The sequence below is a fragment of the Tigriopus californicus genome, chromosome 6 (genome assembly GCF_007210705.1).
Source record: "Tigriopus californicus strain San Diego chromosome 6, Tcal_SD_v2.1, whole genome shotgun sequence".
Classification (NCBI taxonomy): domain Eukaryota; kingdom Metazoa; phylum Arthropoda; class Copepoda; order Harpacticoida; family Harpacticidae; genus Tigriopus; species Tigriopus californicus.
The window spans coordinates 4,474,036-4,488,227 of NC_081445.1; the positions used below are offsets into that span (position 1 = coordinate 4,474,036).

The 14,192-nt window shown below is 45.8% G+C and overlaps 2 protein-coding genes across 2 annotated transcripts; one reads left to right on the top strand and one right to left on the bottom strand.

Moving 5' to 3' along the window:
* The first annotated feature begins 654 nt into the window (after window positions 1–654).
* Window positions 655–7,182, top strand: LOC131881844 (mucin-6-like). Its single transcript, XM_059228823.1, has 3 exons — window positions 655–1,380; window positions 2,290–5,633; window positions 7,008–7,182. The coding sequence occupies exons 1-3, from the start codon at window positions 780–782 to the stop codon at window positions 7,107–7,109; spliced, it is 4,047 nt and encodes a 1,348-aa protein (XP_059084806.1). The 5' UTR covers window positions 655–779; the 3' UTR covers window positions 7,110–7,182.
* Window positions 7,183–7,273: 91 nt separating this feature from the next.
* LOC131881845 (uncharacterized) lies at window positions 7,274–9,473 on the bottom strand. Its single transcript, XM_059228824.1, has 2 exons — window positions 9,197–9,473; window positions 7,274–8,986 (listed from the first exon to the last, which is right to left on the bottom strand). Exons 1-2 carry the CDS (start codon window positions 9,339–9,341, stop codon window positions 7,341–7,343), a joined length of 1,791 nt encoding a protein of 596 aa, XP_059084807.1. The 5' UTR covers window positions 9,342–9,473; the 3' UTR covers window positions 7,274–7,340.
* Window positions 9,474–14,192: the final 4,719 nt, after the last annotated feature.

A 14,192-nucleotide genomic window follows, 5' to 3' on the forward strand; every position in this document is an offset into this window, starting at 1 on the left:
ATGAGAAAATTTCAGCAAATCGCACCAGGCCTTTGCCTAGTTGTGACGATGAATGTCCGGCCCAACAGTATGTACACCACTTCATTGATGTGCATCTTTTAAATCATTGTGTGTATATCGGCGAACTCTGAGTTCGACAATTTCGTCCATTCTGGCCTTTTACTGGTTCCCAGGTTTCGAAAGACCAATTCTTGGCCAAATCTGTGGATAGTGCAGTGATGTAGTATGGCATGAAGGGGGAGGAAGGACCAGATGCCAAGGCCTAAACTCGTTAGAACCTGTTGCGAAGAGATAGGGCTGCCTATGGGCTGGGATTCAAACATACTGACGGCAACCCTGACCAGCTCGAAGGCTAAGAGCGCTAGCTGAACCAGACCTAGAGAATGGATTCTGGCCCAATAATAGTGTGGCCCGCGCCTTTTGCACCAAGAACTCAGACATGAAAAACTAGAACCAGGGCTGACCACCAATCAGAAACTGGATATTACGATGGACGATTTCATGGAAAATCCCGTTGTTCTCTGGTTAACTTACCCTCGCCATCTCGGGGCAGATCTGGCCGGACTCAAGTCACACTGAAGGTCATTTCTGGCCACCAGAGCTCAAAGCTCTTTGGCGAACCTGAAATCTGAGCTCAGGGATAAATGTTGATGTTGATCAATAACAAACCCAGGATTTCAAAACGTCATCAATCATTTCAGCCATTCAATGGCTTTGAGTGAGTTAATGTCAGGGCGTGTCTGATTGGCCTGGGGGGTGGACGATCCTCGATATCGTCGATGACCAATCCTCCGCTAGCAGCCATGACGGGGATAGCCCGCTCCTCGAAACCCCAGCCGATAGCCCTGGGCGGGGCCCTGGGCGGGGCCCTGGGCGTGGGCGATCCCCGATTTCGCCAATGGGAAAAACTCCGGCGCGATCGCTTCAACGAGCTACTGAGTGAGTTGGCCGCGCTCTTGCCCGGTTATTCGGGTAAATGGGACGGCCCGGCCCCCACAGGCCCGGCCCCCACAGGCCCGGCCCCCTACGGCCCTGGCCTCAAGTGGAGCAAGAAAGAGATCGTGGAGCGGGCCATTCATCGCATTCAGAGCTTGGTCGCCGCCCAGACCTGCCCCGCCCCAACCTCGGGTTCGAATGAGACCACCCCTAGTTCGGGTCCTACGGGGGCCCGGCCTCCCCGGGTTAGGGCGGGACGGGCGGGCCCCGCCCTGGAACGCAAGATGCGTGGGCTCTGGCGACAGAATCGGAAACTGCGCGAACTTCTTCGGGTCGAGTTGGACATCGATTTGAGTGAAAGCGACTTCAACAAGTTGAATGTCCGGGAAATCAAGGCCGTCATTGATTGCGTCCAACGTGATCGGGCCAGCTCCAAAGCTTTAGGTGAGTGGCCCAGCCGGGACCATGACTGGGGGGCGGGGCAGGGGTAGCTAGACACACAGGCCCTCCTTCCTGGGAGTGATACTAGCCCCACCCCGAGGCCGCACGGGGGCTGAAGGAGGGAGGGTAGGGTTTTGAGAATCTGACCGGCTGTCCCCTGGCAAAGGTTGGGTCGGTCCGTGTCTTTATAGCTGATGGCGTGTGTGTGGGGGTGGGGCGGGGATTGATGTTCAATGGAAACATAAAACATATTAGGAGAAGTTTTAGGCACCTTGAGCCTAGGTTTAAATTAATGGACGTCGGTGGTGGGCGACACCCATCCACTTCCTCAGAGGGTTGTGGTGTTGACCGTTCAATCGTTGGCTCGGAGGGCCAAACATACAAAGTGTGCCCATTCTAAAATCTGAATATCAAAATACGACAAAAATCACTACATCTGTGATTTGATATTTTGCCCAGCCACGAGTGATTTGACCTTTCGGAGCAGAATACAGTCGCATGGGGCCAAGTCTGGGCTATAGGTGGATGTGGGATGTCCCAATTTGCTGGGAAAATATCACTGGGGATACGGTCAGCCATGTCTGGCATGCGGCAGTAAGGAAATTATTATCAGATATTATTATAACCGCCTATTTGTCATGGATGAAGCGGATTAATAAATGTACTGATAAAGAGGGCGGTTACGTAGAAAAATGTCAATAAATAAATTTCCGCACCCGTAACCGCATTTTTGCGTTATTTCGATATTCTGATTTTAGAATGGGCACACCTCGCAGGTTGGGGAAACAAATCGTGAATAAACTTGGGGAACTTCAGGCTTCCCACCAATTAGTCGCCTGGTGTACCCATGCCCGTGCAATATGAGATGAAATGAATTCATTGGCACTAATCTGAATACTTTGTCGTTGACAGAGAAAGGCCATGAGGCCAATATTGACCCTACATCCGTGTTACGAGATGAAGATGTGTTTGTGGCCCCCATTCACACCTCGGATCATTCGTACGCCTTGGTGGTGCGCGATCAGCCCGATGTGGTCATTGATAACCAGCCTATCGTGGAGGAAGTCATCGAGACCGGGCCACCTACCCCCTTACCCGTGCCAATGCAAATCCACCCACCCACACCGGCTCCCGTTCCGGCTCTCGTTCCGGCGCCAGCTCCGCCTTCCATGCCTGGGCCAGTCGTGTCCGAAAAAGTTGACGTGGTGGAGAGAGTTCCCGCCCCACCAACGTTGCCTCAGATTACCATTTTGCCTACGCCACAGTATCTCGTCCCGGGTTTCATGAGCGGAGGCGTGTTCATGCCGACGGTGAATCAGGTCGACAAGTGGCCGTTGCCGCGTTTGAGCCGTGGCCAAGCGGGCGTTCAGACGGTGAATGTGATCTCGTCGGCTCCCAAAACGAGTGTTCTGGACTTGTCCGAGTTGCGGAGGTTGAGAATCGGTCGTCGAGGCCAGAAGAAGCGGACAAAGAAGCAGATTGCCCAGGACAAAGAGAAAGAGCGGAAGGCCCAGGAGGAGAAGGAGAAGAAGAAGGAGGAGGCCGACATGGCTGCCGAGGTCAAGGCGTCAGAGAAGAAAAACCCGGTCGTGGTGGTGGTAGAGAAAGAAGTGATGGGCATCCAAGATGTGGCCAAAGTGGAGGCCTCGTTACCGGCCGCCATTTTGGCCTCTGAGGACCCCAACGCATCGGATCACGAAGAAGATTCGATGGAGACCATTGACCTGACCAAAGAACTCCAAGAGAAGGAGCCAGGGGAGCCCAAAAGTAAGCTTGAGAAGGACGAAAAGCATCCTCCGAAAGAGGTGAAAGTGTTCAAGGAAAAGATCAGGGTCAGATCCGATCCTGAAACGAGTGAGGGAAAATCCAAGTCTAAGAGCAGTTATAGCATAGCCGCTTTGTGTCAGATTTCGGTCAATATTGGCGAGCCCAGTGAAACTGCCATGGTGAATTCGCCTGGCATGGTCTCGCTTAATTCCGTGGGAACAGGGTCGCCAGCCGTCACCCCTGCTCCAACCCCAACCCCGCCCACTCAGATGCGATCCGAGTCGTTGCCCAACATCAATGAGGTGCTCAATGAGCCCAAAACCCAGGCATCGAAATTGATCCAAGAGCTCAGACCCAACAAGGACAATGACAAAGAGGTCAAGGAAGATCTCCCTCCCAAAGATACTGAGAAGGCACTCTCCTCACTTCATGAGGAGTTGAAACGTGTAGACGAGTCGCTGAAAGAGTTTAAGGACCCTAATCCAAAGCCTAATCGCATTCCGACCCAACCTCAGCCAGCTCAGATGGCCCAACCGTCGGCGACCCCACTTGAGTTGAAGAAACCAAGGAAAGATTTGTCCGTGTTTGATTTCCCGGAACGGAAGATGGATTCACCCATTCCTCAATTCCCTCGATCACCCACCAAAAGTACGGCTAAGGCGGTTCAACCCTCAATTCCCAAGACCCCTTCATCAGGGTCCAAGAAGGCTCCCCCCCAAAAAACCATGTCAGAGAGGCCCCGAACTTCGGCAGCCCCACTCATCAGCAACACCACCTCCAGTATGCCAACGACCTTCACCTCGACTCTGGGGTCCATGGCACCTAACCCACAGCCTTCCAACCAAATGGGCACAAGTCAATTCCATCCCTTACCCACTCATTACCCAGCACTCCCAACGGTACCCAGCCATGCACCAGATTTCATGGCCTCATCAGCATACTCCAATCCATATCAAACCAGCTCAACCACTCGGTATCATGGTAATGGCCAAGGCTATCATGGGCATCAGAATATGCATTATACTCCTCAGGACTATCAAAGAAATGACTATTATGCCCGGAGTTACCCAAGTCCCAGCCCCGCAACCTCGTCAACTCTTGCCAGTCCTCAATACAGTGGGAGTGCCAGTTGCACTAGTAAGAAGCATCGTTCCCGCCCCTCCAATCCCATGCCCCCGCAATTGCCCACCGAACCTTATGGCTTAATGGCTCCCCCGGACGCTCACAGTAAAGTGTTCTCTGTCAATCAACTTGTCAATAGCAAACAAGCGCTGAGTTCGAGCTCGAATAAGAAGACGGCCAAACGGCCGGCAAGTTCCTCGAGCAAGGCTCTGAAGGATGTGAAAGATTCTAGGCTAGATGACAGATACCGTGTCCCCAAGCAACCTCGGCAAACGAGTTCACGTTCAACGAGTGGCTCCAGGGCGAGACCTTCGTATTCAGCCGAATCGCTCATTGGCAATCCCAATGTGAATCCACCTCTGGATTGCCATATTAACCACCCTGGTTTCGATCCAATGGGCTTGTCCGTGGTGAATCAAGGAACCGGCCATCAAACCCAAGATCACACTCGAAACTGGACTGGTGATCAGACAAACTTAGGCTCCTTTCAATTCAGCTCCATGAGTCCATCGCCGGCTACAAACATCTTTGGGACCGACATTGGCTCCTTGGACTTTCATTTCGCCTCGGACCTGGGTCAGACGATCCCTGTGAGCGTTACCAACTCTCCGACGAAGCAATATTTATACCACAAATCAGCCGTGAACGAGTCCAATAAGTCCAAGGCCATCAACTCTCATCATCAACAATTGGATTGTCACCACCATCATCATCATCATCATCGATCGAGCTCAAGCCATGTGAGCTCTGATCAGCAGTATTTCAGTGGTCCGTTGTTTGACAACTCCCTGCTTCCTCTGCAAACTCTCACACCTCCCACGGACGATTCCATGAACTCCATGAGTTATGGCACGTTCATGGGGCCCAACACCTTCTATTCTAACACGCCCGCATCTCGTCAATCCGGATCAGTCTCCACGAGCTCAGCGGGCATGTCGTTCTCGTCTCAAGGCTACACGGGCCACAATAGCTCTGCTGCGAGCAAGCAAATGAGCCACCATTTGCCCCCTAATCAAAGCAGCTCGTTGAGTAACTTTAACTTAAGTACCATCTTCCCTGAGATCAATGTGAACGAGAAGCTTCCGGCCTCGTTAGCTCTTCCACCCATGCATAAAGCAGTGATTTCCTCTTCTTCTTCCTCCTCCTCCTCCTCGACGTCCTCCACAGCTTTGGGAGGATCACACGGCCAAACTGGCTCGTCGCTCATTGGCAGTGTCCCAAGTGTGCCGAGCACTGCCAATAACAATCAAAATGGAACGGGTCTCACTTTGCCTTCAGTGGGTGGAGCGCCTCCGCCGGATTTCCGCCAACTCACAACTCCGGACATTTTGCCGCATAGCATTGCTTTGCTTGGATCTCATTCTCAGGTAAGAGAGGTCGGCCATTAATGGTTAAAAGGCCGCAACTATTTCGAGGTGGTTCTACAAGGTGACGCAAAAATTCGATCCCCTTGATGTATTCACCGCCTTCTAAACGTGGCACTAAGAATGTTAGGTTCAACTAAAACTAAAAGAAACTAGATTCGTTTAGTTGAATCTTTGTAATGTAAGAACTCACTCCAAATCGCTCTTTAAGATATGATTCAGAGAGACATGTCGGTCAAACCTCTCCATTTTCTTCGTTCTTCATGTCATATGCAAAACGAAAATTTCAAACTGCCATATGCAGATTGACATTGACCATCTACAAATGGCGTTTGCTGTTGTTTTTATAACATTAGAGGACGTGGGAGAGACCAGGGAACTTCACCAGACCGAATTTTGCGAAAGTGTATGGTTAATCTAGGTGAAACATGTCCTCAGTCTTTGACTGGGTTTCATCCATACCTGGACGCCTTTAAACAAAGCTCGGAAAGGCTTACAATCTGAAAGCTTGGAGAGTAACGAAGATCATTGACAAGAAAGACAACTCGGTCCATCTCGAATTAGTGAAAAATATTTATAAATAATGTGCACTTGGAAATATGAATAGATTATTACCATTTATGTTACAGTGTATTAGGTTCTAGGTGTACGTAATGTTAAAAGAACTAACCAAATCGAGTTCAATTCTACCCTCTGTTGATGTTCTGGTAGCCAGCCCTCTGGAAATGTATTTTCCTTCGATTCAGTTCGTACGTGTTCCCGTACAAAAGCGGACCAAACGTTTTGCTTTCCCCATCCGAGAGAATCGTAATTATTTTACCTGAACTGCCAGAACCTTCTTTGGCCGGACTAACGAACGTACTTTATTCAACAAGTTCTTTCGCTCTCTTTGCTTTTTTTGTTGAATTGTTCGACCGGATCATTCAAGAGGAAATATGTTGTTGGATCAAATAAAATTTGAGTTATCGAGAGCTGCTGCAAACCAAGTACCATATTTTGGAAATCGCATAGAGGAAAAATTTGTCACTTGGTTGACAGTGTTTTTCTGTTATTAATTGTTCTAAACATGCCTCTGTTACGAACTGGATTTTCTTTCTTTAGGTGTTCCTTCAATTCGTTAACGCAAACTTTTCATCTCACTGATCAAATAATACATCCGAGGCTTTTCAAGTTGCTCATGTTACTTTGATAGTTTTATTCAGTGCTCCTATTTTTGAAGGGCACATCCCTGAGTGGCTTCAAAGCCACAAAACGAGAATAGCTATATACGGATTGGAGGAGTAGCTAAGTAGCTAAAATTAAAACTTGGAGAATGGAGGCATCGCAAATGGTTGACCCATCACATGTTTGTAATTAAACATAACTTTCTCGTTTCAGATGGGCATCTCATCCGTTCCACACCCATTTCCGGGGACAAATTTTGCGTCAAATATGGTGACAGGCTTGAATTTTCAGCTCTCAGATCAGTCACACCAATGAGCGTGGTCCGAGGACCCCTACGTTATACATTACAAGTTTATTGTAAAATAAAAGGAATTTTGTTGAACACAAATTAGTGTAAAGACATTGTTTTCCCTCATTGCCAGGTGATAACGCCGGCTCTACAGGCGCCCGGGTGATAGAATAATACCTGTAGCTCAATACACGCGAAACAAAATGTTTATTAACGGACAAATTCAGGTTCTTGGTGACCTTTGCAACAGAATCGGTTTATTGACGGGGAGATGGCATCTTGAAAGTCGCGTCGTCGAACTTTTTAATCGCTGCATTAGCTTGGGCGATTTTCCCCGCCTTGTAATCTTTTAAGGTCTTCTTCCTTGCGGGGTTATCAGTAGCCTCTATCTCGGCATCCACGAAATCCATGAAGCACTTCATCCTCACGTCATGGCCCTCTAGGGCAATTGCTCTCATTTCAGATCTTAACTTCGCCGCCTTCTCTTCGTATTTTCTTTGGTACCATAATCCGGGATCTGAGTCCTTAGCGAGTGTCCAGTAGATGATGTCCACAGAATTGGCAGGCAAGGACGATAGGGCCTTCTCCAGCCTAGCGGTATCGTTCTCTTTGGCAAATAGAATGGCATTGATCATTAATGGACTGGGGATACTCCGAGCCATCATTGAGGCAATCCCTCTCTGATAGACAAAGGCAAAGTGCTCGATTAGCCAGTCTGTATTGAACGTCTTCCACTCTTCAGCTTCCTTTTCTTCCAAACTAATGCCATGATATTCGGCCCCCACCACTGCCCAAAACGGAAAATTGGTAAAATTCAAGACATCAATGTGTTTTCTTTGCATGCCAATATAAGGCTTATCCTTGGCTAAAGCAACAGCCGCATATAAGGCATCTCTTTCTTCTTGGAGCTCTGGCTCGATTTCCAGTATACTTGCAGCAATTAAGGTCGAGGCTCTGTCAGCCAAATCAATGGTGGTGAGACCATGCCTCTGGTACACTAAACGAATTTGCTTGTACAGCGCCTTGCTCCACTTATTACAACCCCATAAATCAGCAGCCTGATCATGGGGCAACAAATTAGGTGTGGTAACATGTAAATCCACATTTTTGTTCGTGTTCAAGGCCAAGATCCGTCCAATATAATCCAGAACCGCAGGCGTCAAGAATTGGACAAGATTTTCGCACTTGTCGTAAATTGCCATGAAGGAAGCTTTTGTCATCTCCCTGATGTTAGCAGTCTTCTTAGCAGTTCTGTATCCGTCATACAACTGATCCCTCAGTTTATCATGACGAGAAAAGGCCGGACCGAGGGAGTAGATGGCTGTCAAGGCATGGTATCGTTCCGAACAACGCAAGTCCCGTACCGCCTCGATGTCTATCTCGTAGGAGGCCGAAAAGGAGTGAAATGAGATTTGGGTCACAGAATGATGGAACAAATGACCAGTTTTGGGGAACATGGTCAAGTACGTTGACAAGACCTTAGTGGCCAGGGGCACTTCAGGGCTCAGCAGAAGAGCTACTAATTCCACCTCCGAGCAAGTCACTATCAGCACGGTGATTTCAAAGTCGACGTTGTCGGGAGGGCTATCGTGGTAGTGCCTGATGCTTTCAATCGTATCCGGGAAATTGTGGAAATGCACATTGGGCAATCGATCCACGTTGGTTGCTAAGATGAAAGCCGCAATTCCTCCAATGTCATAGCCTAGGGCAATTCGTCCATAATGGACATTGTTGAAGCGGAAAGACACATCAAAAACCACCATGCCCACAGGAACATTCCTTATTTCTTCATCCCCTAAAATCCACGGCGGGCACGCCACATTCCAATCCTTCTGGTCGGTGAAGCAAATGAGGCATTGTTCTGCGCCCTTGATCTGGTCCAAGAGGTCCTCGTAATAAGGGCCTTCAGGAGAGAAACCGTTATTCTCCACCGATTAGTTGGCGGCACTCATTTTTAAATTTGTGGCAAAATATTTTAGGGTTTAGATAGAGACTTTAAGGGTTATTAATATCGTGTTAGGTTAATTTAGGTTAGGTTAGGTAAGGTTAGTTGAGGTTAGGTTAAGTTTAAAAAAATAGCACCCCCAACTAAACGGTGGAGAATAACGTTTACCGGCTAGAGGACGCATCACAGGCAACTCATCCCATCTCACACCAGTGAGCTTAGCTATCCTCGCCAAGCCCTCCTGGGGCAACTCAGTGGCGGGCCCCAATTGGTGCACAATGTCTCCAACCCCGTCAGTGACTTGTTCAGCCATGGTGACGATTTCAATTTGGTTTTCTCCACAGTTTTCTTTAACAGGGATATCCACGAGATTCTTCCATTAATCTCTTCCCCGCCAACACGTGCTCGCGAACAGCTTTGCCACTTAGTCAGCCCTCTTAGATCTCAGTTGCTTGCTCAAAACTAGCCATTTGAATGAAACAAAGTAGCCACTTGAAGGCCACTATTGTTACTTCTTTTCATTAATTCAAACACGGTTTACAGTAGCATTATGGAATGGGTACATTTTTCTGTTAATGTACTATTATAATGCAAATATTTGGTCCCAGTATTCAAATAAGTTCAGAGTTGCTAAACTGCCAGGACTTAAACAACAAACTACTTATACTTATGTCCTATGATTTTGTAGGTGCTAAGTCACAGAGAAATTATTACTTACATCAATTCCCTTTGAGCTTATGAAAAGGCAAACCCAGGCAAAGAAGCTCTTTGCAATTTTTGACTCATTAAACGAGTATTGGATATTTCCTTATGGCAAGCCTTATTTTCAGAGCGGAAAATCAGATATTTCACCTTGCAGAACCTCCCTTACTCGATCCATGGTTAGGTCTACCAATTAGGGTTCAGCGGCCTTACCTCACAAACTGTAGTTGCCCGTGCTCATTTTTAAATTTGATGACAAACTGTTAGAACGGTTTGGAGAGAGAGTTTAAAAGCTATTAATATCGTGTTAGGTTAGGTTTGATAAGGTTAGGTTAAGTTTAAAAAAGTAGCACCGCCAACTAATCGGTGGAGAATAACGTTTACCGAAAATCAGCTATTTTAGCTTGTAGAACCTCTTTACTCCATGGTTAGGGCTACCAATTAGGGTTCAGGGGACTTGCATCACAAAATATAAACTCAATAAAAACAATTGGTTAAAGTGCGGGCAAGGCCTGAACTTATGAAAAGGTGAACCGCGACAGAAGAGCCATTTTCAAACTGTGATTCATTAAACAGAGTACAGGACGTACTCTTATGCATATGGCAAGCCTTACTTTTTGGGATGACCAAGAACTGTACCGTAAAATGTTCTTAGGTCTGTTTTCTTCCATCTGATTGGCCAGTTCACATGAATTATTGTCGGAATCATACACATCTACTTCAAGGAGCATTTCAGAAAAGTGTTGAATCAAATTTCCAGTTTCTGTCAATTTTGTAACGACACAGTTTCATCGATTCTATTGTGGACACCTTTGCCACAACTTGAACCCCACGTTACGAACATCTTTTCTCCCGGCTCCCGTCTTTAGCAAAAGAGGGTACAGAAGTAAAATCAAAAATGCTTAACCGAGTGTCGAAACGTTACCCTGCCTTTCTAGGGTTCGAAGAAAGGGTTGCTTCAAGACTCGCTCTTGATCCTTGATTGCTCGGCAGTGCCTCTTTTTTGCTCAAGTCGAGAACCCTAACTGAGGTCCTTCAAGCTAAATAGCTGATTCGCAAGAGAAGCATACTGACGAAAATGTCGACCTAGGAGCTCCCGGGTTAAATCGTGGCTTAGAATATTGTCTTGAAGCGTCTACATCAAAACATACTACTGAAAAAAAGAAATTAGAGTGGCGAAAGAACACATCGATTCATCAACGAAATATGAGCGGCATCCGAAATTGCACCCATCACACTTCGAATAAAGGGGAAAATGTGGTGAAATGTTGTTGATGCAAAAATATAATGACTCTAAACTTCTCCCGCCTGGCATCGTGACTTAGTTTTTGCATCAACACTACATATCAAGAGAAAAGCAAGTCCAACTATCCTTGATTATTTGAACGCTGGCTTGTTAGGGTCACTGTCATGATTACAGGGAGATGACATGCGCGTTACCGCGCTTATCTCGCTTTCATAGCTTTCATTCCAGGTCAAAGTACCAACCACTAGTGAAAAGTAACCCTGATTTACTACTATTCACCACCGAATCAAGTTGACTCCCCTCCCAGGCCGTCGCATGTCGAAAGTTCGGTAAGGTGAGTCATTTCAAATTGCTAAGACAATCATCAATTTTAGTTTGCCTTGTTCCATCTAAGCTCGTTTTTTACTCATTTGTAAACTAATTAAACCCAAAAGGATGGAAGATTGTAAAGAAGTGCTTGTTACAATTAACCTATTTTGGTCATGCTCACTCTTGGGTGGTAAGATCATGCCGAGGTCACCCGTTATCGCAGAAAATTGGAGCAGGTTCCAACTGAAATATATGGCAATGTGTTCGAGAATATGTCATGTGAAAGCCATATGTGGCCAGTGTTTGTCGAAACCGGGGTCGTCTAAATGCACCATGAGCGTTGTTAGGAGTTAGTCTCCTGGAAGAGAATTCAGGGTTGTTCAGATACTTTGGGGCAAAGAAACGGACTAAATACGACGTCACAAGGTCACGAATTCAAATGAGTTAATTAAGATTTATATTCGTACATATTCTGGCATACTAGATGTTTAAAAACATCATTCAATGTAATGACCTTTTGAACAAACAACAGCTTTGATCCTTTCTTTGGCAGAAGAACAAATTTGTCGCACCAGGTCAGCAGGCATATCGTCCCATGCGGCCTTTAAGGTTGTGATGAGGCCACCAACATTGGTGTAATTTCTTCCGGCAACCTTCCTCTCCAGAATGGACTAAACAGAGAAGTCCATTGGATTCAGATCTGGTGAGGAAGGTGGCCACATATCCTTGTTCCGGAATGAAAGAAAGTTGTCTTCACACCACTTTTGGGTCAGACGGGAGGTATGAGATGGTGCTCCATCCTGCATAAAGCAATAACCATGGTCCCATTGTTGATTTTGGATCCATGGAAGAACGTTTGTCTCCAAAAGGTCAATATAGATTTTGGTATTCACCTTTAGCCCTTGAGGAATGACAACCAAGGGTGTCTTCTGACCATTATCACACACCCCAGCCCAAATCATGACAGAAGCAGGATGTTACGGCAAAAAGACTCTCCAAGCATTGGCTGGAATGTGTTCTAGATTTGCTGAATAACGGCAATTCATGACTTGTTGAACAATTAAAATCTTTTTGTCTGTCTAGATGGTTGCAGCCCCGGCTCAGCTATCAACAAATTCTTGATCTGATGGCCTCTTTGCAGCCTTTTTGCGACTGTTCTAACAGAAATGGCTTGCCTTCTTTGAAATTTAAAGCACTTCAAGCTTAGATCATACTTGATGACTCTCATGAGGCTGGCCCTGGGCATGTTGTACACTTTGGCCATCTGAGAGATGCTCTGGTGTAGGTTCCTTCCGATTTTTTCCCTTACTTTATTGATGAGAGCTGGAGTCCTTCATTGACATGACCAGTTGTCTTATATTGGACAATAATGTAATGAACTGAGGAATTACCCTCAAAGAGCCCTTTGGCAATTGCACGTTCTGTGAGTCCCTCAAGGTACCAATTTACAATTTTGTCTTGCACAACCTTATGAATGACCATTTTGTATGAATAACTCTCAAATTTTGTAAATAGTGAACAACACCTTGGCCAATAGTTAGTATTTATAAAAAAAAATGGCGCTAAATTTCAAAGTGCCTCAGTTATAATTACTTGAAATCTTGCCCCAAAGTTCCTGGACAACCCTGTACTGCCACTACCAGGCTCAGTCTTTGAAGGAGTAGCTTCCATATCACACGGTTTAGTAGATTTGTTTCCCTTGTCAAATGATACCTAGGCCTTGCAAAGGAAAGTTAAAGCCTGAGAAATACTTTTGAGTTAAATTGTCAATTTTTCACTTTTTTGACTCGCTTTCGACTTTTATTTAGATTTTAAGTCCCTCTTTTGTGAAAGATTATAATTCGGATTGGGAAACTGCAGAAAAAGAGAGCTAAATGCGCTTGAGCTACATTTGCCGTCATGGGTTTGATACATACCAAACTATTTGTGAATAAAAAATCCATCAGCACCAAAAAGAGTAGGCTCCAGAAGAGAATTGATTGCTTACCAAGCAAGATATTTGTATCAAAACTTGTCCTGTCAAACAGAGCAAGAAATAAATGTTAATGTTTTGTAAACTCAATTGATAATCTGGTAAATACAGTTGGGAGCTTGGATTTTGTAACAGATCAACATGCAACAAAGAGAACAAAAAGGGATATAACGACCATTTCCCCATTGAACCAATTATTTTTGCATTATTGCCACATGTTTACATATTTTCACATCTTTCTTTCAAGTTTTCTCAGCTTTTATTCGCATTTTTCTGAACTTCAAAAAATAGTTCAACTTAATAGTTCAACTACGTTCGGTCCCGTCTTTTGTTGAGAGCAGTTGCAACATTTTGTTGTTCCTGATCTTTTCAAACGGCCGGTCTGAGTGTGTTGTGTAAGTGGTCGCGTGGTCGCGTGGCTGCTTAAGGTAAGACACTTTTGGTCTTTAGCTTTCATTTCTTCCTATCTCTAATAGTTTAGTCTTATATCTTTTATTTTTATGCTCATGTCGCATTTCACCTTTTTCGTCTGTCAATATTTTTTATCCCAATTCTAGGTTATTTCATGTATTTTTGGCTTAAGGAATAGTTCATTCTGTCCATTTCATGTACTTGTAAATGTAGTCAATCTTTCTTGTTGTTTACAATCAGTTTAGTTTCCTATTTTCAATATAAAATTGGGTTCTAGAACCTTCTTTTGTTCAATTCCATTCCATTGATGTTAGCTTGTTCCTGTAGTCGAGTTGGTGTATATTGGATGAGGCTAGCTAGCTGGTCAGCCAAGAGTAGGTCATCGTAGTCGACCGACTCTTATCTCTTCTCCTCTGTTGGTAGCCCCAACCTAGCGAAATCACTTATTCTCTTCTTCTTGTCTGTCCCCAGGGAGTACGTTCCTCCTTGGTTTCCACCTAGCACGTGTGTTGTTTACCTGCTCT

Excerpts from the sequence above, each read along its gene's own strand:
- LOC131881844 (XM_059228823.1), top strand. The coding sequence starts at position 780 with ATGACCAATCCTCCGCTAGCAGCCATGACGGGGATAGCCCGCTCCTCG. Across the intron at positions 1,381-2,289 it reads GGCCAGCTCCAAAGCTTTAG|AGAAAGGCCATGAGGCCAAT; the intron begins GTGAGTGGCCCA and ends TGTCGTTGACAG. Across the intron at positions 5,634-7,007 it reads TGCTTGGATCTCATTCTCAG|ATGGGCATCTCATCCGTTCC; the intron begins GTAAGAGAGGTC and ends TTCTCGTTTCAG.
- LOC131881845 (XM_059228824.1), bottom strand. The coding sequence starts at position 9,341 with ATGGCTGAACAAGTCACTGACGGGGTTGGAGACATTGTGCACCAATTG. Across the intron at positions 8,987-9,196 it reads TGTGATGCGTCCTCTAGCCG|GCCCTTATTACGAGGACCTC; the intron begins GTAAACGTTATT and ends TCTCTCCTGAAG.